Source organism: Oncorhynchus mykiss, chromosome 17 (genome assembly GCF_057628025.1).
Source record: "Oncorhynchus mykiss isolate SJ-2025 chromosome 17, ASM5762802v1, whole genome shotgun sequence".
NCBI classification, from domain to species: Eukaryota; Metazoa; Chordata; class Actinopteri; order Salmoniformes; family Salmonidae; genus Oncorhynchus; species Oncorhynchus mykiss.
The window spans coordinates 65,757,955-65,777,231 of NC_143038.1; the positions used below are offsets into that span (position 1 = coordinate 65,757,955).

The window sequence follows — 19,277 nt, forward strand, 5'->3', positions numbered from 1 at the left end:
CCTAAAACACTTCAGCACCGATAAATCCATGATAATTGAGAATTTCAATAAGCATTTTTCTACGGCTGGCCATGCTTTCGACCTTGCTAACCCTACCCCGGTCAACAGCCCTCCACCCCCACAGCAATTTGCCAAAACCTCCCCCATTTCCCCTTCACCCAAATCCAGATAGCTGACGCTCTGAAAGACTTCAAAATCTGGACCCCTACAAATCAGCCAGGCTAGACAATCTGGACCCTCTCTTTCTAAAATTCACCACAATTGTTGCAAACCCTATTACTAGCCTGTTCAAACTCTCTTTTGTATCGTCTGAAATCTCCAAAGATTTGAATGATGCCACGATCAGACACTCTAGACCCAAACTGTTACAGACCTATATATATCCTACCCTACCTTTCTAAGGTCTTCGAAAGCCAAGTTAAAAAACAGATCACCGACCATTTCAAATCCCACCGTACCTTCTTCGCTATGCAATCTGGTGTCCGAGCTGGTCATGGGTGCACCTCAGCCACGCTCAAGTTCCTAAACGATATCATAACCGCCATCAATAAAAGACAATACTGTGCAGCTGTATTCATCGACCTGGCCAAGGTTTTCGACTCTGTCAATCACCACATTCTTATCGACAGACTCAACAGCTTTGGTTTCTCAAATAACTGACTCGCCTGGTTCACCAACTACTTCAGGGTGTCAAATCGGAGGGCCTGTTGTCCGGACTTCTGGCAGTCTCTATGGGGGTGCCACAGGGGGTGGGGGTGCCACAGGGTTCAGTTCTCGGGCCGACTATTTTCTCTGTATAGATCAATGATGTTGCTCTTGCTGCTGGTGATTCTCTGATCCACCTCTGCGCAGACGACACCATTCTGTATACTTCTGGCCCTTCTTTGGACACTGTATTAACTAACCTCCAGATGGGCTTCAAAGCCATACAACTCTCCTTCCGTGGCCTCCAACTGCTCTTAAATGCAAGTAAAACTATGTCATTTATAGAATAACCTCCAACACCCTACTCAGCAAATTGGATGCAATCTATCACAGTGCCATCCGTTTGGTCAGCAAAGCCCCATATACTGCGACCTGTATGCTCTCGCTGGCTGGCCCTCGCTTCATATTCGTCGCCAAACCAACTGGCTCCTGGTCATCTATAAGTCTTTGCTAGGTAAAGCCCCGCCTTATCTCAGCTCACTGGTCACCAGAGCAGCACCCACCTGTAGCACGCGCTCCAGCAGGTATATTTCACTAGTCACCCCCAAAGCCTATTCCTACTTTGGCTGCCTTTCCTTCATGTTTTCTGCTACCAATGACTGGAACTAATTGCAAAAATCATTGAAGCTGGAGACTAATATCTCCCTCACTAACTTTAAGCATCAGCTGTCAGAGCAGCTTACAGCTCACAGATCACTGCACTTGTACATAGCCCATCTGTAAATAGCCCATTCAACTACCTCATCCCCATATTGTTTTATTTAAAAAATATATATATATTTTGCACCCCTGTATCTCTACTTGCACATTCATCTTCTGCACATCTATCACTCCAGTGTTAACTGCTAAATTGTAATTACTTCGCCACTACGGCCTATTTATTGCCTTACCTCCCTAATCTTACCTCATTTTCACACACTGTATATAGATTTTTTCTATTGTGTTATTGACTGTACGTTTGTTTATTCCATTTGTAACTCTGTGTTGATGTTTGTGTCGCACTGTTTTGCTTTATCTTGGATAGGTCGCAGCTGTAAATGAGAACTTGTTCTCAACTAGCCTACCTTGTTCTCAACTAGCCTACTAGCCTAATAAAACATGTTTTACTCTTACAAACCCCCTCTAGGCCCATATTGGTGAACCTCAAAGCCAGCTGACGTAAAACCCTGCTGTACGACTATTCCTACACTTTGCACGTCAAAGTAAATCTCACCTTTGTTAAAAATACACTGAAGAAAGACTTATCATTGTGATTCGGGAGTAACATTTAAAACATAATAATATACCCCACCAACATTAACAACTACACTGAAAACCCAAACTCAAATTGCTCAAATGAATAAATGAAATCAATGAGTGAATAGTCAGATTAACTGATATCTAAAATGGCTTCTTCCAAACACCCCGGTATACGATATTTGCCCAAACCTAGCAGATTGCAATCTTTCGCTAAATGCAGAGAGGTATTGTAGGCAATGAATGTGTAGGGCACATTCCCAGGTGGGGTCATATTGAGAAGTTAGTACTAAGTGATCATTTCAAATATTGTCATTGATTAAAGATTTGTACACTATTTTAGCTGAAGTGTACCACTTACTTAAAAAACCCACACCATTTCATTACTTTACTTATAATGGTTTGGGACACTTGGCACCATCACGTGACAAAAACCTCCAGGGAACCATGACACAACATCCCAAGAATGTTCAAGGGACCTTCAGGGGACCATGACACAACGTCCCAAGAACTTCCACAGGTCAAACCAGGAACTATAAAAAGGTCCACCATCACACAACGTCCTAAGGACTAGTAAAATTAAAGTCCTGAGTACATCCTGATATGGTCCTCAGTGACGTCCTAGTAACTTACAGGGAACTTCACAAAGGTCCCCTTAGACTGTTCCCTTGGGACCATCACGAAACCTTTATGGGGCCTATTGGGAACGTCATAAAATGTCCTCAGGACGTTCAATGTTAGCTGTGTTGTTACTGTGTTTTAAATGTCACTGTTGACTACATGAGATACAATTTCATGGCCTTTGTATCTATCTCTAAAAATACAATTATTTCATTGTTTATGAGCATGACGTTGAGCAAATGCACATCACCTCAGTATTGTTATCCCATTCAATTTCAATTTGTAGTGTCACAGTTGAGCGTTGTGTGTTTGTCGAGAGCATTTTACACATTAACTTGAAGTGACTTCATGGTAAGATGACTTCATTTGATTGACACCTTTGGTTGGCTATCCAGTCCTAATCTACCTTGTGAGGATGGTGTCTGTCTGACGCTGGTTTCCTCGTCAGTTACACTATTGTCCCAGCTCAAAAGGCAGACTTCTCCCTCTCAGGGTATGTTTTGTCTCTGTAAAACTATGATTTATTTCTGAAATAAATCATGTTTGTTTCAAAATGCAGCGTATGAATGAAACGTGACTTTTCGACCACTTTTGGAATGGAGCAAGGACAGTCCCCATGTTATGTTATAATGTTACAGCCACCTACTGTCTCTTTAGGGTCGGGGTTGTCTGTTCCTTTTCATCCCCCTTTCTCCCAACAAAAAAACCCAACAAGAAACGGATCAAATTTTGAATGTATCAGCATGATCTCATCTACATGCACTGTGTGAGTGAATAAATCACTGGTTATCCATTTACAATCCTCCACCCACAGCCAAAACACACACTACCTCTATTTGTTTTAGTGTCTGTGTCTGACTGTGGGGGTTTTCCCACGTTGACTGTGGACAGTAATACACATGTTATAACACACATACTCTCAGGACTCTCATGGAATCACTTCCTGTGTTTATACCTACAACTTTCCATATAAGAAAGACATATCAATAACATATCAAGCATTACATGGGATGTATGAGTGGAATTATGCAGTTTAGGAAGAAAAGGATACCAAACTTGCAGAGGCTTTGTAGAAGAGGCCTGTGCAAAGATATACCAGATTGCTGAGGCTTTGTAGAAGAGGCCTGTGCAAAGATACACCAGATTGCTGAAGCTTTGTAGAAGAGGCCTGTGCAAAGATACACCAGATTGCTGAAGCTTTGTAGAAGAGGCCTGTGCAAATATATACCAGATTGCTGAGGCTTTGTAGAAGAGGCCTGTGCAAAGATACACCAGATTGCTGAAGCTTTGTAGAAGAGGCCTGTGCAAAGATACACCAGATTGCTGAAGCTTTGTAGAAGAGGCCTGTGCAAATATATACCAGATTGCTGAAGCTTTGTAGAAGAGGCCTGTGCAAATATATACCAGATTGCTGAAGCTTTGTAGAAGAGGCCTGTGCAAAGATATACCAGATTGCTGAAGCTTTGTAGAAGAGGCCTGTGCAAAGATACACCAGATTGCTGAAGCTTTGTAGAAGAGGCCTGTGCAAATATATACCAGATTGCTGAAGCTTTGTAGAAGAGGCCTGTGCAAAGATATACCAGATTGCTGAAAACGAAGTGCAACGTGATAGCTCTATGAGGCCTGGGAAAACAGGATTTCTGGGCTGTGAATGGTGGAGTTTGAATGAATGTGCGAGGTGCATAGCTTTCCACTGGTATTTACATTCCTGCTGCACATTGGAATTCTGTAGCATGATGGTCTCAGTCAGGTCTGTGGCTGGACACACTCCCAGAGACTGTAGGAGGGGAAGTGTGTGCGTGCATGCTTGTGTGTGTCTCATCTGACTTTGTGATCAATCTGAGCGTACCATGTCATTCAATCAAGACGCCTAATATCCCATCTGGCAACAGGCGAAAGACTCCATTCATGGAAAGTATTCTAGAAGAGTTTGTGTGTGATGTTTGTAAGTGTGTGCTCATATTTCTGTCCGGATCAGTGTGCCTCCCATCACAGGAGTGTTGTGTGTCACCCATAAGGAGTCAAAGGGCCTTTCATCTGTGTGAGGAACAGCCGATTTGATATACAGCCTGTGTCTTCTAAAGGGTTTTGAGGGTTTTACATTTTCAAAGGCCCACATTACAGTGTTCTCCCAATACTGTTGTTATATTGGACATTCCAGGTCAAAGTCATTTTGTAGTCTCCTTCCGCCTAATGCAACCTTATGTTACTAAACTCCTTATAATCCATATGAATGGTTGGGTGTTTTAATAACGGTAACACTGTATAATAATGTCACTGTCTAATAACATTAACACTGTCTAATAATGTTAACCCTGTCTAATAACATTAACACTGTCTAATAATGTTAACCCTGTCTAATAACATTAACACTGTCTAATAATGTTAACCCTGTCTAATAACATTAACACTGTCTAATAATGCTAACACTGTCTAATAATGTTAACACCTAATAATGTCACTTTCTAATAATGTTAACACTGTCTAATAATGTTAACACTGTCTAATAACGTTAACACTGTCTTAATAACGTTAACACTGTCTTAATAACGTTAACACTGTCTAATAATTTCACTGTCCAATAATGTTAACACTGTCAAATAACATTAACACAGTCTAATAATGTTAACACTGTCTTAATAACGTTAACACTGTCAAATAACCTTAACACTAGAGGTCGACCGATTATGATTTTTCAACGCCGATACCGATTATTGGAGGACCAAAAAAGCCGATACCGATTAATCGGCCGATTTTTTTATTTTATTTATTTGTAATAATGACAATTACAACAATACTGAATGAACATTTATTTTAACTTAATATAATACATCAATAACATCAATTTAGCCTCAAGTAAATAATGAAACATGTTCAATTTGGTTTAAATAATGCAAAAACAAAGTGTTGGAGAAGAAAGTAAAAGTGCAATATGTGCTATGTAAGAAAGCTAACGTTTCAGTTCCTTGCTCAGAACATGAGAACATATGAAAGCTGGTGGTTCCTTTTAACATTAGTCTTCAATATTCCCAGGTAAGAAGTTTTAGGTTGTAATTATTATAGGAAGTATAGGACTATTTCCCTCTATACCATTTGTATTTCATTAACCTTTGACTATTGGATGTTCTTATAGGCACTTTAGTATTGCTAGTGTAACAGTATAGCTTCCGTCCCTCTCCTCGCTCCTCCCTGGGCTCGAACCAGCAACAACGGCAACAGCCACCATCGAAGCAGCGTTACCCATGCTGAGCAAGGGGAACAACTACTCAAAGGCTCAGAGCGAGTGACGTTTGAAACGCTATTAGCGCGCGCTAACTAGCTAGCAATTTCACTTCGTTACACCATCCTCATCTCGGGAGTTGATAGGCTTGAAGTCATAAACAGCGCAATGCTTGACGCACAACGAAGAGCTGCTAGCAAAACGCACGAAAGTGCTGTTTGAATGAATGTTTACGAGCCTGCTTCTGCCTACCATCGCTCAGTCAGATACTTAGATACTTGTATGCTCAGTCAGATTATATTCCACGCAGGACACGCTAGATAATATCTAGTAATATCATCAACCATGTGTAGTTAACTAGTGATTATGATTGATTGTTTTTATAAGATAACTTTAATGCTAGCTAGTTACTTACCTTGGCTTACTGCTTTCGCGTAACAGGCAGTCTCCTTGTGGAGTGCAATGAGAGAGAGGCAGGTCGTTATTGCATTGGACTAGTTAACTGTAAGGTTGCAAGATTGGATCCCCTGAGCTGACAAGGTGAAAATCTGTCGTTCTGCCCCTGAACAAGGCAGTTAACCCATAGTCCTAGGCCGTCATCGAAAATAAGAATGTGTTCTTAACTGACTTGCCTATTTAAATAAGGTATAAGAATAATAATAACAATACATTTAAAAAAATTCCGCCCAAAATACCGATTTCCGATTGTTATGAAAACTTGAAATCGGCCCTAATTAATCGGCCATTCCGATTAATCGGTTGACCTCTACTTAACACTGTCTAATAATGTCACTGTCTAATAATGTTAACACTGTCAAATAACATGAACACTGTCTAATAACGTTAACATTGTCTAATAAAGTTAACACTGTCGAATACCTTTAACACCTAATAATGTCACTGTCTAATAATGTTAACACTGTCTAATAATGTTAACACTGTCTAATACCGTTAACACCTAATAATGTCACTGTCTAATAATGTTAACACTGTCTAATAATGTTTACACTGTCTAATAACATTAACACTGTCTAATAACGTTAACACTGTCTAATAACGTTAACACTGTCTATTAATGTTAACACTGTCTAATGATGTTAACACTGCCTAATAATGTCACTGCCTAATAATGTTAACACTGTCTAATAATGTTAACACTGTCGAATACCGTTAACACTGTCTAATAATGTTAACACTGTCTAATAATGTTAACACTGTCTAATAATGTTAACACTGTTGAATACAATTAACACTGTCTCATAATGTTAACACTGTCTAATGATGTTAACACTGCCTAATAATGTTAAAACTGAAATTGTTGATTGCCTTGGTCCCAGGAGTTCCCAATTATCGTAGTAGGCTAATGGAAATAGGTATATTGTAGCATTTGATCTGATTTGTACAACCTTTGTTGATAGTTAAATACACAATCAAACCGTTAAATGCAGCTCTCTCAGTTTCCTTTGTTGTGTCTATTCTTCACTGTACTACTGCATCAAATTGAATTACCCAGTAATATAGTGAAACAGTCTATATGGGCATAGAGTTGACAATGCCTTCTCTCTCTCTCTGCTCGTTAACATCAGGCAGCTTCATGGAGAGGCTGTGAGTGTGGTTGTGTCTCTCTCTGTCTCTGCTGATGTTGCATTCCAGCAGAAACAATCCTACTGTTTTCCAGACCCCGAAGTGGACGCCTAAATTGGACAATCCGCCCCCCTCCCCTCTTTCCCCTCCTCTCCCTCCCCCTTACATGTATCCTCTGGTCTCCCGTCCTTATTTGGGCAGAGACGTTCTGAGCGCTGGGCGGAGGGGTGGAGTGGGGGAGGGGATGGAGGGCGTCGGGTTGACACAAGGGAGGCAGAAGGAGAAACAGTGAACGCTCACAGCCCTTTCTTAATAAGGACATGTCTGGAATTTAAGCCTCGCTCTCCATGAGAGCTCTTTCACACACAGCACAGCAGCACCCCACTAAACTCATGTACTATTATAGCCCACTACCCAGGGATTCTGATCAGTATTGTCAAATCCCCATGACAAATCCCTCTCACTATTCCACAAGTTAGTCCCCGTTGGCTAGGAGACTCTTACTCCATACCTATACGTCTATGATCCTACACCTCGCGTTTATTGGAGAGAAACAGCTTAGTTAATATCATAATATCTAATATCTTTACAGACTTTAAACGTGTCTTAACACACAGTGGTCTTGCTGACCACCCAGACAGTGTTAAAGAAGGGTGGGTTTGTGTGTCTTCACTACCAGGAAAAACACTGGGACTGCGTCCAAAAAAGAACACATCAATTGGACACATTTGACACAACATTTCTGGTCTTAATAGACCTGACATGCGATGGATTCTTCTAGACCAGTGCATTTTAATTATGCTATATGCACCCACACTTTTCTACCACAGTGGATGTTTACTGTAGTGATTGTGGATGTTTCTGGTAATTGGATCTGCTCATCTTGAGTTGTGTTGGGGTAGATGTATAGTTGCAGCCTGATCTCTGTGGACTTTTAGCTTTAAATACTTGAGCTGCTGACCTACCTGCTGACTGCTGGGCGAGAGCATCTCGAATTTTGCCGTGATCTCCACATTCAGTCACTGGGTTTAAGATAGAGGTTGACCGATTAGGATTTTTCAATACCGATACCGATTATTGGAGGACCAAAAAAGCCGATACCGATTAATCGGCCGATTTATTTATTTTTTATTTGTAATAATGACAATTACAACAATACTGAATTAACACTTATTTTAACTTAATATAATATAATATAATAATTGCCAGTGTAGCAGTATAGCTTCCGCCCCTCTCCTCAAGCCTCCCTGGGCTCGAACCAGCAACACAACGATAACAGCCACCACATCGAAGCAGCTTTACCCATGCAGAGCAAGGGAAACAACCACCCCAAGGCTCAGAGCGAGTGAAGTTTGAAATGCTATTAGCATGCGCTAACTAGCCAGCCATTTCACTTCGGTCACACCAGCCTCATCTCGGGAGTTGATAGGTTTGAAGTCATAAACAGCGCAATGCTTGATGCACAACGAAGAGCTGCTGGCAAACGCACGAAAGTGCTGTTTGAATTCATGTTTACGCGCCTGCTTCTGCCTACCACCACTCAGTCAGATACTTAGATACTTGTATGCTTGTATGCTCAGTCAGATTATATGCAACACAGGACACGCTAGATGATATCTAGTAATATCATCAACCATGTGTAGTTAACTAGTGATTATGATTTATTGTTTTTTAGAAGATAAGTTTAATGCTAGCTAGCGACTTACCTTGGCTTACTGCATTTGCGTAACAGGCAGTCTCCTTGTGGAGTGCAACGAGAGAGAGGCAGGTCATTATTGCGTTGGACAAGTTAACTGTAAGGTTGCAAGATTGGATCCCCCGAGCTGACAAGGTGAAAATCTGTCTTTCTGCCCCTGAACGAGGCAGTTAACCCACCGTTCCTAGGCAGTCATTGGAAATAAGAATGTGTTCTTAACTGACTTGCCTAGTGAAATAAAGATTAAATAAAGGTGTAAAAAAAAATCCCGATTTCCGATTGTTATGAAAACTTGAAATAGGCCCCAATTAATCGCCCATTCCGATTAATCGGTCGACTTCTAGTTTAAGACCAACCCTGGTCCTGGGGGGCCCAAAGTTCTCAGCTTTACCTCAAAATCTCATACTGTCCCTCAACCAGACTTTCCCTCAAATAGACTTAGGCACTAGTCTTAGTGGTGGTGCTCAGTTTGTCTCTAGCCTACTGCGTTACATTCAGGCCTAGTCAGACTGGAGAGTTTTCCACCAGGAGGTAGAACTGGTTTTCCTGCCTTTGATCTGATGTCATTTGAAGTGCTAGACTGTCATATACACTGAGTGTACAAAACATTAGCAACATTCCATGACATAGACTGACCAGGTGGATCCAGGTGAAAGCTAGGATCCCTTATTGATGTCACTTGTTAAATCCACTTCACTCAGTGTAGATGAAATGGAGGAGACAGGTTAAAAAATATATTTTTAAGCCTTGAGATCATTGAGATGAATGGGCGAAATAAAATATTTAAGTGCCTTAGAACGAGGTATGGTTGTAGGTGCCAGGTGCACTGGTTTGTGTCAAGAACTGCAATGCTCCTGTATTTTTCACACCAACAGTTTCCCGTGTGTATCAAGAATGGTCCACCACCCAAATGGTCCACCACCCAAAGGACATTACAGCCAACTTGACACAGCTGAAGCATTGGAGTCAACATGGGCCAGAATCCCTGTGGAACGCTTTCGACACCTTGTAGTGTCCATGCCCAGATGAAAAAGCATAAAAATATGTCTGGATTGGGTTAGAGCTCTGATTGGCATGGAAATTCAAGCCTCATGAGCCATACATTAAAGACATTTAATGAGCCAAGCCCAAAAAAGCCCAAATGATTGTACCGTTATCCAATACATAGCCTATGATATATAGACTACCGTACATTACGCACAACAGAGAAACACCAAAGCCCATAAATGTAGCTATCTATTCTTGGGTAAATAACTGAAACAAGCTCCAGTAGGCTAATCTTTTTGAGTGTAGACTGTATTAGTGTACTGTATTGTATTAGCCTATACTGTATTATATGGACTGGAATTACACACCACGTTCAAACCATGAAGCTGGGAGAAAACATACAATGCTGGTGCAGGACATGCAGCCTACAACATTACAATTATAGGCTATTGAATTTGAAATGTAATAGTGCCTATTTAAAATGTTCATAATTAGTAGGCCGGCACATTAATACCTTTCATAATATTTCCCCTAATGTTGTGTGACGGATGTGTTAGCCTACCCCCTCATTCTCTCTCTACTGTTGCTTAATTCCTTCCTCGACTTTCAACAGTTAAATGAAATAAGGTTTTGTTATTTTCAACATTGTAATGACATGTCTGAATAATAGAAGAATAAGATACAGCAGGCTTTGACTTCTCTTCAGGAGACTGAATGGTTATGGGTCTGAATAAATAACTGCTATAGCCTAGCGCCATCTGAATGGTTAGGGGTCTGAATAAATAACTGCTATAGCCTAGCACCATCTGAATGGTTATGGGTCTGAATAAATAACTGCTATAGCCTAGCGCCATCTGAATGCTTAGGGGTCTGAATAAATAACTGCTATAGCCTAGCGCCATCTGAATGGTTAGGGGTCTGAATAAATAACTGCTATAGCCTAGCGCCATCTGAATGGTTAGGGGTCTGAATAAATAACTGCTATAGCCTTGCGCCATCTGAATGGTTATGGGTCTGAATAAATAACTGCTATAGCCTAGCGCCATCTGAATGGTTATGGGTCTGAATAAGTAACTGCTATAGCCTAGCGCCATCTGAATGGTTATGGGTCTGAATAAGTAACTGCTATGGCCTAGCGCCATCTGAATGGTTATGGGTCTGAATAAGTAACTGCTATAGCCTAGCGCCATCTGAATGGTTATGGGTCTGAATAAGTAACTGCTATAGCCTAGCGCCATCTGAATGGTTATGGGTCTGAATAAATAACTGCTATGGCCTAGCGCCATCTGAATGGTTATGGGTCTGAATAAGTAACTGCTATAGCCTAGCGCCATCTGAATGGTTATGGGTCTGAATAAGTAACTGCTATAGCCTAGCACCATCTGAATGGTTATGGGTCTGAATAAGTAACTGCTATAGCCTAGCACCATCTGAATGGTTATGGGTCTGAATAAATAACTGCTATAGCCTAGCGCCATCTGAATGGTTATGGGTCTGAATAAGTAACTGCTATAGCCTAGCACCATCTGAATGGTTATGGGTCTGAATAAATAACTGCTATAGCCTAGCACCATCTGAATGGTTATGGGTCTGAATAAATAACTGCTATAGCCTAGCACCATCTGAATGGTTATGGGTCTGAATAAGTAACTGCTATGGCCTAGCGCCATCTGAATGGTTATGGGTCTGAATAAGTAACTGCTATAGCCTAGCACCATCTGAATGGTTATGGGTCTGAATAAGTAACTGCTATAGCCTAGCGCCATCTGAATGGTTATGGGTCTGAATAAGTAACTGCTATGGCCTAGCGCCATCTGAATGGTTATGGGTCTGAATAAGTAACTGCTATAGCCTAGCACCATCTGAATGGTTATGGGTCTGAATAAGTAACTGCTATAGCCTAGCGCCATCTGAATGGTTATGGGTCTGAATAAATAACTGCTATTGCCTACTGACATCCCGCCTACCGACATCCCGCCTTCTATTGACTGCTGCAAACAAGAGCTTGCGTCCCTCTTCCAATAATAAGAAGTATAAGAAATGCATTTAGTCTAGCTTTTCCTGGGACTCCAACTCCAAGAGCTAAGGAGCGTTTTTTAAGGAGACAGGCCAGTTGAGCGCCGGTGTGTAATGCGAAAGCAACAGAGGCTATAAATTATAAGCTTATGAGTAACCCATCATTCATTAGCTAAATATAAGTCTAATACTGCATTGAATTTATTACCTGGAATAGGTAGGCTAGGACATCTATCTATACATGGAACAAAAATATAAATTCAACATGTAAAGTGTTGGCCCCATGTTTCATGAGCTGAAATAAAAGATCTCAGAAATGTTCCATATGCACAAAAATGTGTTTACATCCCTGTTAGTGAGCATTTATCCTTTGCCAATATAATCCATCCACCTGACACATGTGGGATATCAAGAAGCTGATTAAACAGCATGATCATTACACAGGTGCATCTCGTGCTGGGGACAATAAAAGCCACTCTAAAATGTGCAGTTAACGGTTTTCTTGACTTGAAGGAGAGGCGGACCAAAGCGCAGCGTGGTTATTTTGATTCATGTTTAATAAAGCACTTCACATGAACAAACTAACAAAAACAAGAAACGTGAAAACCCAAAACAGTCCTATCTGGTGCAAACACAGAGACAGGAACAATCATCCTTATATTACTGTAGCATAGGCTAGAATAGGCTATAGTCTTAACTTTCACAAGAAAAAAAGTTACCATAATGAGTTACCATAAACATGCATTGAGAACTGTGCTCAATACTGAGATGTGCTGTCTGTCCCTACCCTGGTCGTTGATGATTGATCATGCAGATAAAAAAAAATCTAAAGTCAAAATCAAACTTTATTTGCAACATGCGCCGAATACAACAAGTGTAGACTTGCTGATTAAACAGCATGATCATTACACAGGTGCATCTCGTGCTGGGGACAATAAAAGCCACTCTAAAATGTGCACAATGGCACAGAATTCTAAATTTTTGAGGGAGTGTGCAATAAGCATGCTGGCTCATGGAATGTTCACCAGAGCTGTTGCCAGAGAATCTTATCTTCATTTCTCTACCATAAGCCACCTCCAACGGTATTTTAGAGAATTTAGTAGTACGTCCAACCGGCCTCACAACCACCACCACTACGTGTAACCACGCCAGCCCAGGACCTCCACATCCGGCATCTTCACCTGCTGGATCATCTGAGACCAGCCACCCAGAAATCTGATGAAACTGAGGAGTATTTCTGTCTGTAATAAAGCCCTTTTGTGGGGAAAAACTCATTCCCAGGCCCACCCATGGCTGAGCCCCTGCCCAGTCATGTGAAATCCATAGAGTAGGGCGTAATTAATTTCCTTAAATGAACTGTAACTCAGTAAAATCATTGAAATTGTTACATGATGCCTTTATATTTTTGTTCAGTAATATATACTGCATATTAATTGAACAGGATAAGGCCCATTTATTTTGGATGCAATTTTAATGGAATTAATGGAGAGCAAGAAATACTGTGAGTGTAACGTTTTCTTGACTTGAAGGAGAGGCGGACCAAAGCGCAGCGTGGTTATTTTGATTCATGTTTAATAAAGCACTTCACATGAACAAACTAACAAAAACAAGAAACGTGAATACCAAAACAGTCCTATCTGGTGCAAACACAGAGACAGGAACAATCACCCACAAACACACAGTGAAACCCAGGCTACCTAAGTATGATTCTCAATCAGAGACAACTAATGACACCTGCCTCTGATTGAGAACCATACTAGGCCGAAGCATAGAAATACCCAAATCATAGAAAAACAAACATAGACTGCCCACCCAACTCACGCCCTGACCATACTAAATAAATACATAACAAAGGAAATAAAGGTCAGAACGTGACAGTACCCCCCCCCCCCAAAGGTGCGGACTCCGGCCGCAAAACCTTGACCTATAGGGGAGGGTCTGGGTGGGCGTCTGTCCGCGGTGGCGGCTCTGGCGCGGGACGCGGACCCCACTTCACCATTGTCTTAGTCCACCTCATTGTCCGCCTCCGTGGCTCTCTAACCATGGCAACCCTTCTCAATGACCCCACTAGACAGAGGGGCAGCTCGGGACAAAGGGGCAGCTCGGGACAGAGGGGCGGCAGCTCGGGACAGAGGGGCTCTGGCGCCTCTGGGCTGAGGGGCTCTGGCGCCTCTGGGCTGAGGGGCTCTGGCGCCACTGGGCTGAGGGGCTCTGGCGGCCCCTGGCTGACTGGCGGCACTGGCGGCCCCTGGCTGACCGGCGGCACTGGCGGCCCCTGGCTGACTGGCGGCCCCTGGCTGACTGGCGGCCCCTGGCTGACTGGCGGCACTGGTTGCCACTGGTTGACTGGCGGCACTGGCTGCCCCTGGCTGACTGGCGGCACTGGCAGACTGGCGGCACAAACATAGACTGCCCACCCAACTCACGCCCTGACCATACTAAATAAATACAAAACAAAGGAAATAAAGGTCAGAACGTGACAGTGAGAGAGTGCTTGAGTGCACACGGATTAAAAGCAACGATATCCTAGTGATAGGGTGTTTTAAAACTCTGCAGATTCAAAAAAATATTTACAATAATATAATAAAACAGATGAAGATGTGCTAATTAGTCAGTCCTTAGCATTCAGTCCTTATATTACTGTAGCATAGGCTAGAATAGGCTATAGTCTTAACTTTCACAAGAAAAAAAGTTACCATAATGAGTAACCATAAACATGCATTGAGAACTGTGCTCAATACTGAGATGTGCTGTCTGTCCCTACCCTGGTCGTTGATGATTGATCATGCAGATAAAAAAAAATCTAAAGTCAAAATCAAACTTTATTTGCAACATGCGCCGAATACAACAAGTGTAGACTTTACCGTGAAATTCTTACTTACAAGCCCTTAACCAACAGTGCAGTTCAAGAAGAAAATATTTACCAAGTAGGCTAAAATAAAAAGTAATAATAAAAAGTAACACAATAAGAATAACAATAACGAGGCTAATACAGGGGGCACCGGTACCGAGTCAGTGTGCAGGGGTACAGGCTAGTTGAGGTAATCTGTACATGTAGGTGGGGGGGGGTGAAGTGACTATGCATAGTTAACAAACAAACAGCGAGTAGCAGCAGTATACAAAAATAGATTTTTATGAATTGTTCAGCGTTCTAATGACTTGGGTGTAGAAGCTGTTAAGGAACCTTTTGGTCCTGGACTTGGCGCTCCGGTACCGCTTGCTGTGCGGTAGCAGATAAAGAAGTCTATAACTTCTTGTCTCTGACAATTTTATGGACTTTCCTCTGACACCGCCTATTATATAGGTCCTGGATGGCAGGAAGCTTGGCCCCAGTGATGTACTGGGCCGTTCGCACTACCTTCTGTAGCGCCTTACGGTCAGATGCTGAGCAGTTGCCATACTAGGCGGTGATGCAACCTGTGAGGATGCTCTCGATGATGCAGCTGTAATAACTTTTGAGGATCTGGGGACCCATGCCAAATCTTTTCAGTCTCCTGAGGGTGAACAGGTTTCCTTGTGCCCGCTTCATGACTGTCTTGGTATGTTTGGACCATGGTAGTTCGTTGGTGATGTGGACACCAAGAAACTTGAAACTCTTGACCCGCTCCACTATAGCCCCGTCGATGTTAATGGGGGCCTGTTCAGCCGTCCTTTTCCTATAGTCCACGATCAGCTCCTTTGTCTTACTCACATTGAGGGAGAGGTTGTTGTCCTGGCACCACACTGCCAGTTCTCAGACCTCCTCCCAATAGGCCGTGTCATTGTTGTTGGTGATCAGGCCTAAAACTGTTGTGTCGCCAGCAAACGTAATGATGGTGTTGTGTTTGTTGTGTTTGGCCACGCAGTCGTGGGTGAACAGGGAATACAGGAGGGGACTAAGTACACACCCCTGAGGGGCCCCATTGTTGGCCCATCAGGAAGTCCGAGATCCAGTTGCAGATGGAGGTGTTTAGTCCCAGAGTCCTTAGCTTAGTGATGAGCTTTGTGGGCATGGTGTTGAATGCTGAGCTGTAGTCAATGAACAGCATTCTCACATAGGTGTTCCTTCTGTCCAGGTGAGAAAGGGCTGTGTGGAGTGTGATTGAGATTGCGTCATCTGTGGATCTGTTGGGCCGGTATGCAAATTGGAGTGGGTCTAGGGTGTCCGGGAGGATGCAGTTGATGTGAGCCATGACCAGCCTTTCAAAGCACTTCAAGGCAACCGACGTGAGTGCCACGGGGCGGTAATAATTTAAGCAGGTTACCTTCAATCCTTGGGCACAGGGACTATGGTGGTTTGCTTGAAACATGTAGGTATTACAGACTCGGTCAGGGAGAGGTTGAAAACGGCATTGAAGACACTTGACAGTTGGTCCGCACATGCTTTGAGTACACGTCCTGGTAATCCGTCTGGCCCAGTGGCTTTGTGAATGTTGACCTGCTTAAAGGTTTTGTTCACATCGGCTACCAAGAGCGTTATCACACAGTCATCCAGAACAGCTGGTGCTCTCATGCATGCTTCAGTGTTGCTTGCCACGAAGCGAGCATAAAAGGCATTTAGCTCGTCTGGTAGGCTCGCGTCACTGGGCAGCTCGCATCTGGGTTTCCATTGGATGAATCCCGGACCATATTCTAGTCTGTGCAAGCAAAACAGTTCTGTAGTGTAGCATCCGCATCATCTGACCACTTCCGTATTGAGCGAGTCACTGGTACTTCCTGATTTAGTTTTTGCTTGTAAGCAGGAATCAGGAGGATAGAATTATGGTCAGATTTGCCAAATGGGGGACGTGGGGAGCTTTGCATGCATCTCTGTGTGTAGATTAAAGGTGGTCTAGGATTTTTTTTCCCTGGTTGCACATGTGATATGCTGGTAAAAATTTGGTAAAACTGATTTAAGTTTTCCTGCATTAAAGTCCCCGGTCGCTTCTGGGTGAGCATTTTCTTCTTTGCGTATTGCCTTATAGAGTTGGTTGAGAGTGGTCTTAGTGCCAGCCTTGTTTTTTGGTGGTAAATAGACGGCTACGAATAATACAGATGAGAACTCTCTTGGTAGATAATATGGTCTGCAGCTTATCATAAGGTACTCTACCTCAGGCGAGCAATACCTCGAGACTTCTTTAATATTAGACATCGCGCACCAGCTGTTATTGACAAAAAAACACACACACCCACCCCTCGTCTTACGAGTGGTAGCGTCTCTGTTCTGCCGGTGCATGGAAAATCACGATAACTCTATATTATCCGTATCTTCGTTCAGCCACGTCTCGGTGAAACATAAGATGTTAGTTTTTAATGCCCCTTTGGTAGGATAATCTTAATAGTAGGTCATCAATTTTATTTTCCAATGATTGCACGTTAGCAAGAAGAATGGAAGGCATTGGGAGTTTACTCGCTCGCCCCCGGCTTCTCAGAAGGATCCCCGATCTGCGTCCCCTTTTCCGGCGTCTTTTCTTCATGCAAAAGGCGGGGATCTGGGCCTGTTCCAGTGAAAGCAGGATATCCTTCTCGTCGGACTCGTTAAAGGAAAAAGCTTCTTCCTGTCCGCGGTGAGTAATTGCTTTTCTGATGTCCAGAAGTTATTTTCAGTCATCAGAGACGGTAGCAGCAACATTATGTACACAATAAGTTTAAAAAAACAAGTTACATGAAACGCAATTTTTTTTAACCAAATAGCACAATTGATTGGGAGAATGTAAAACGTCAGCCATGTTCTTCGGCGCCATCTTCAAACAGAGACAGCAGAATCGGCTTTGAAATTTAGACATTGCATATCATTTAACAGTTACATTTCACATCATGCTGTTCATATAAATAATTTATTTCTCACAGTTATTTATCCCTGAAAAGGGGAGAGGGTTTGGGAAGGAAATCTTGCTAAATCTCGGTAACCCGGTTCTCGCTATTCAACTCTTGTGTGCATCTTTTGTCTTTTAGTGAAGAGATATGTTCATGTGGTAGTTGTGATTTTTACTAAACAATTAAATAGCTTTACTTTTCACATCTCTTTTAATCCTCCACTTCATATTTTTTAAGTTGCATTATGGAAGTTTCCAACACCGCAACTTTAAAATGTTCCAATGATGCCCTCATGAATTTGTTTTTCAGCGGAACCTCAAAATGTTCTTGTAATGTGAGGAGTTGGGTTAACCCATAGGACCATCCCAAATGGCCTTCCCCATATTTGTCCAATATGTGTATTTTTTTCAACATCGGCCATCACATCATATTTCAAATATAAAAACGCAAGCATCATGGGATGATGGATACTTAGGGGACTCTACAACACAATGAAGAAGAGGCAGCTTGAAAAATACTTAAGATCTCGGCCTGCTCTTAGCCATAAAGCGACCACATTGGGAAGCATTCCCCTAACCACAATAATTATTTGAGGCCACTGCTGATTAGTTTGCTATTAAAACAAGGTTTTATAGAATAGCTTGAATTCATTTGGCAGTTTTAGACACACAAAAATGTGTCAATGATAACAATAATCAAGGGCTGTTTTGTTTGTTCATACATTTAAAGATTTCAAAACGGACAACCAAAGGAGCCTTCTTTATACGACTGAATTGTAAATGTACTCGCCCGCTAATGGTGACAATGATGATGAAGTTGTTGACAGCAGTTACAATGATGATGATGATAATGACTGTGTATTCTTCTCTTTCTCTCTCTCTCTCCCCCAGATCCTCTGACTGTGGGGCTCGTCGTCGGGCCCAGGGGGAGCCGCCACCATTGCTTCCAACGAGTGGAGTGCCAACGGTAGCCCGGAGGATGGGCTGGAAGAGGGGAACGATGAGCTGGACAAGGCCATGGACGGGGACGCCGAGGGGGTGTGGAGCCCAGACATAGAGCAGAGCTTCCAGGAGGCCCTGGCCATCTACCCTCCCTGTGGACGGAGGAAGATCATCCTCTCAGATGAAGGCAAGATGTATGGTGAGTAAAACACAAGCAAGCAATCCCACACTCACACACAATACATTTTTTTACGGTACCTTTTTCATCATGGGCCTTTTATGGTCTTAAAAACATCAAGTATAATTTTTGAAATTACTTGATGTGTCAGTCAGTCAATGTACTGATGCCAAAACAGGGTGCTATGGTTTGATTGCCACATCATTGATGTTTTACCTTGAAAGACACATTCTTTGTCATCAACCAATCCAGTCTAGACAGTAGTTTATTTGTGTAGTTATACCTAACAAACTTTTTCTAATTCTTATTTAACTAGAT

The 19,277-nt window shown here is 42.4% G+C and overlaps 1 protein-coding gene across 11 annotated transcripts in view; it reads left to right on the forward strand.

The window, feature by feature from the left end:
- Nucleotides 1–19,277, forward strand: part of LOC110494715 (transcriptional enhancer factor TEF-5) — a 73,402-nt gene that overhangs the window by 17,814 nt on the left and 36,311 nt on the right. For 9 of the 11 annotated variants that reach the window (XM_090206329.1, XM_021570009.3, XM_021570014.3 and 6 more), the window contains exon 3: nt 18,731–18,980. The exons of the other annotated variants lie outside the window; for them this stretch is intronic. In XM_090206329.1, the coding sequence (XP_090062455.1) occupies nt 18,857–18,980 (124 nt within the window). In that variant the 5' untranslated portion in view covers nt 18,731–18,856. The remainder of the gene's footprint in view (nt 1–18,730; nt 18,981–19,277) is intronic. 11 annotated transcript variants of the gene reach the window in all.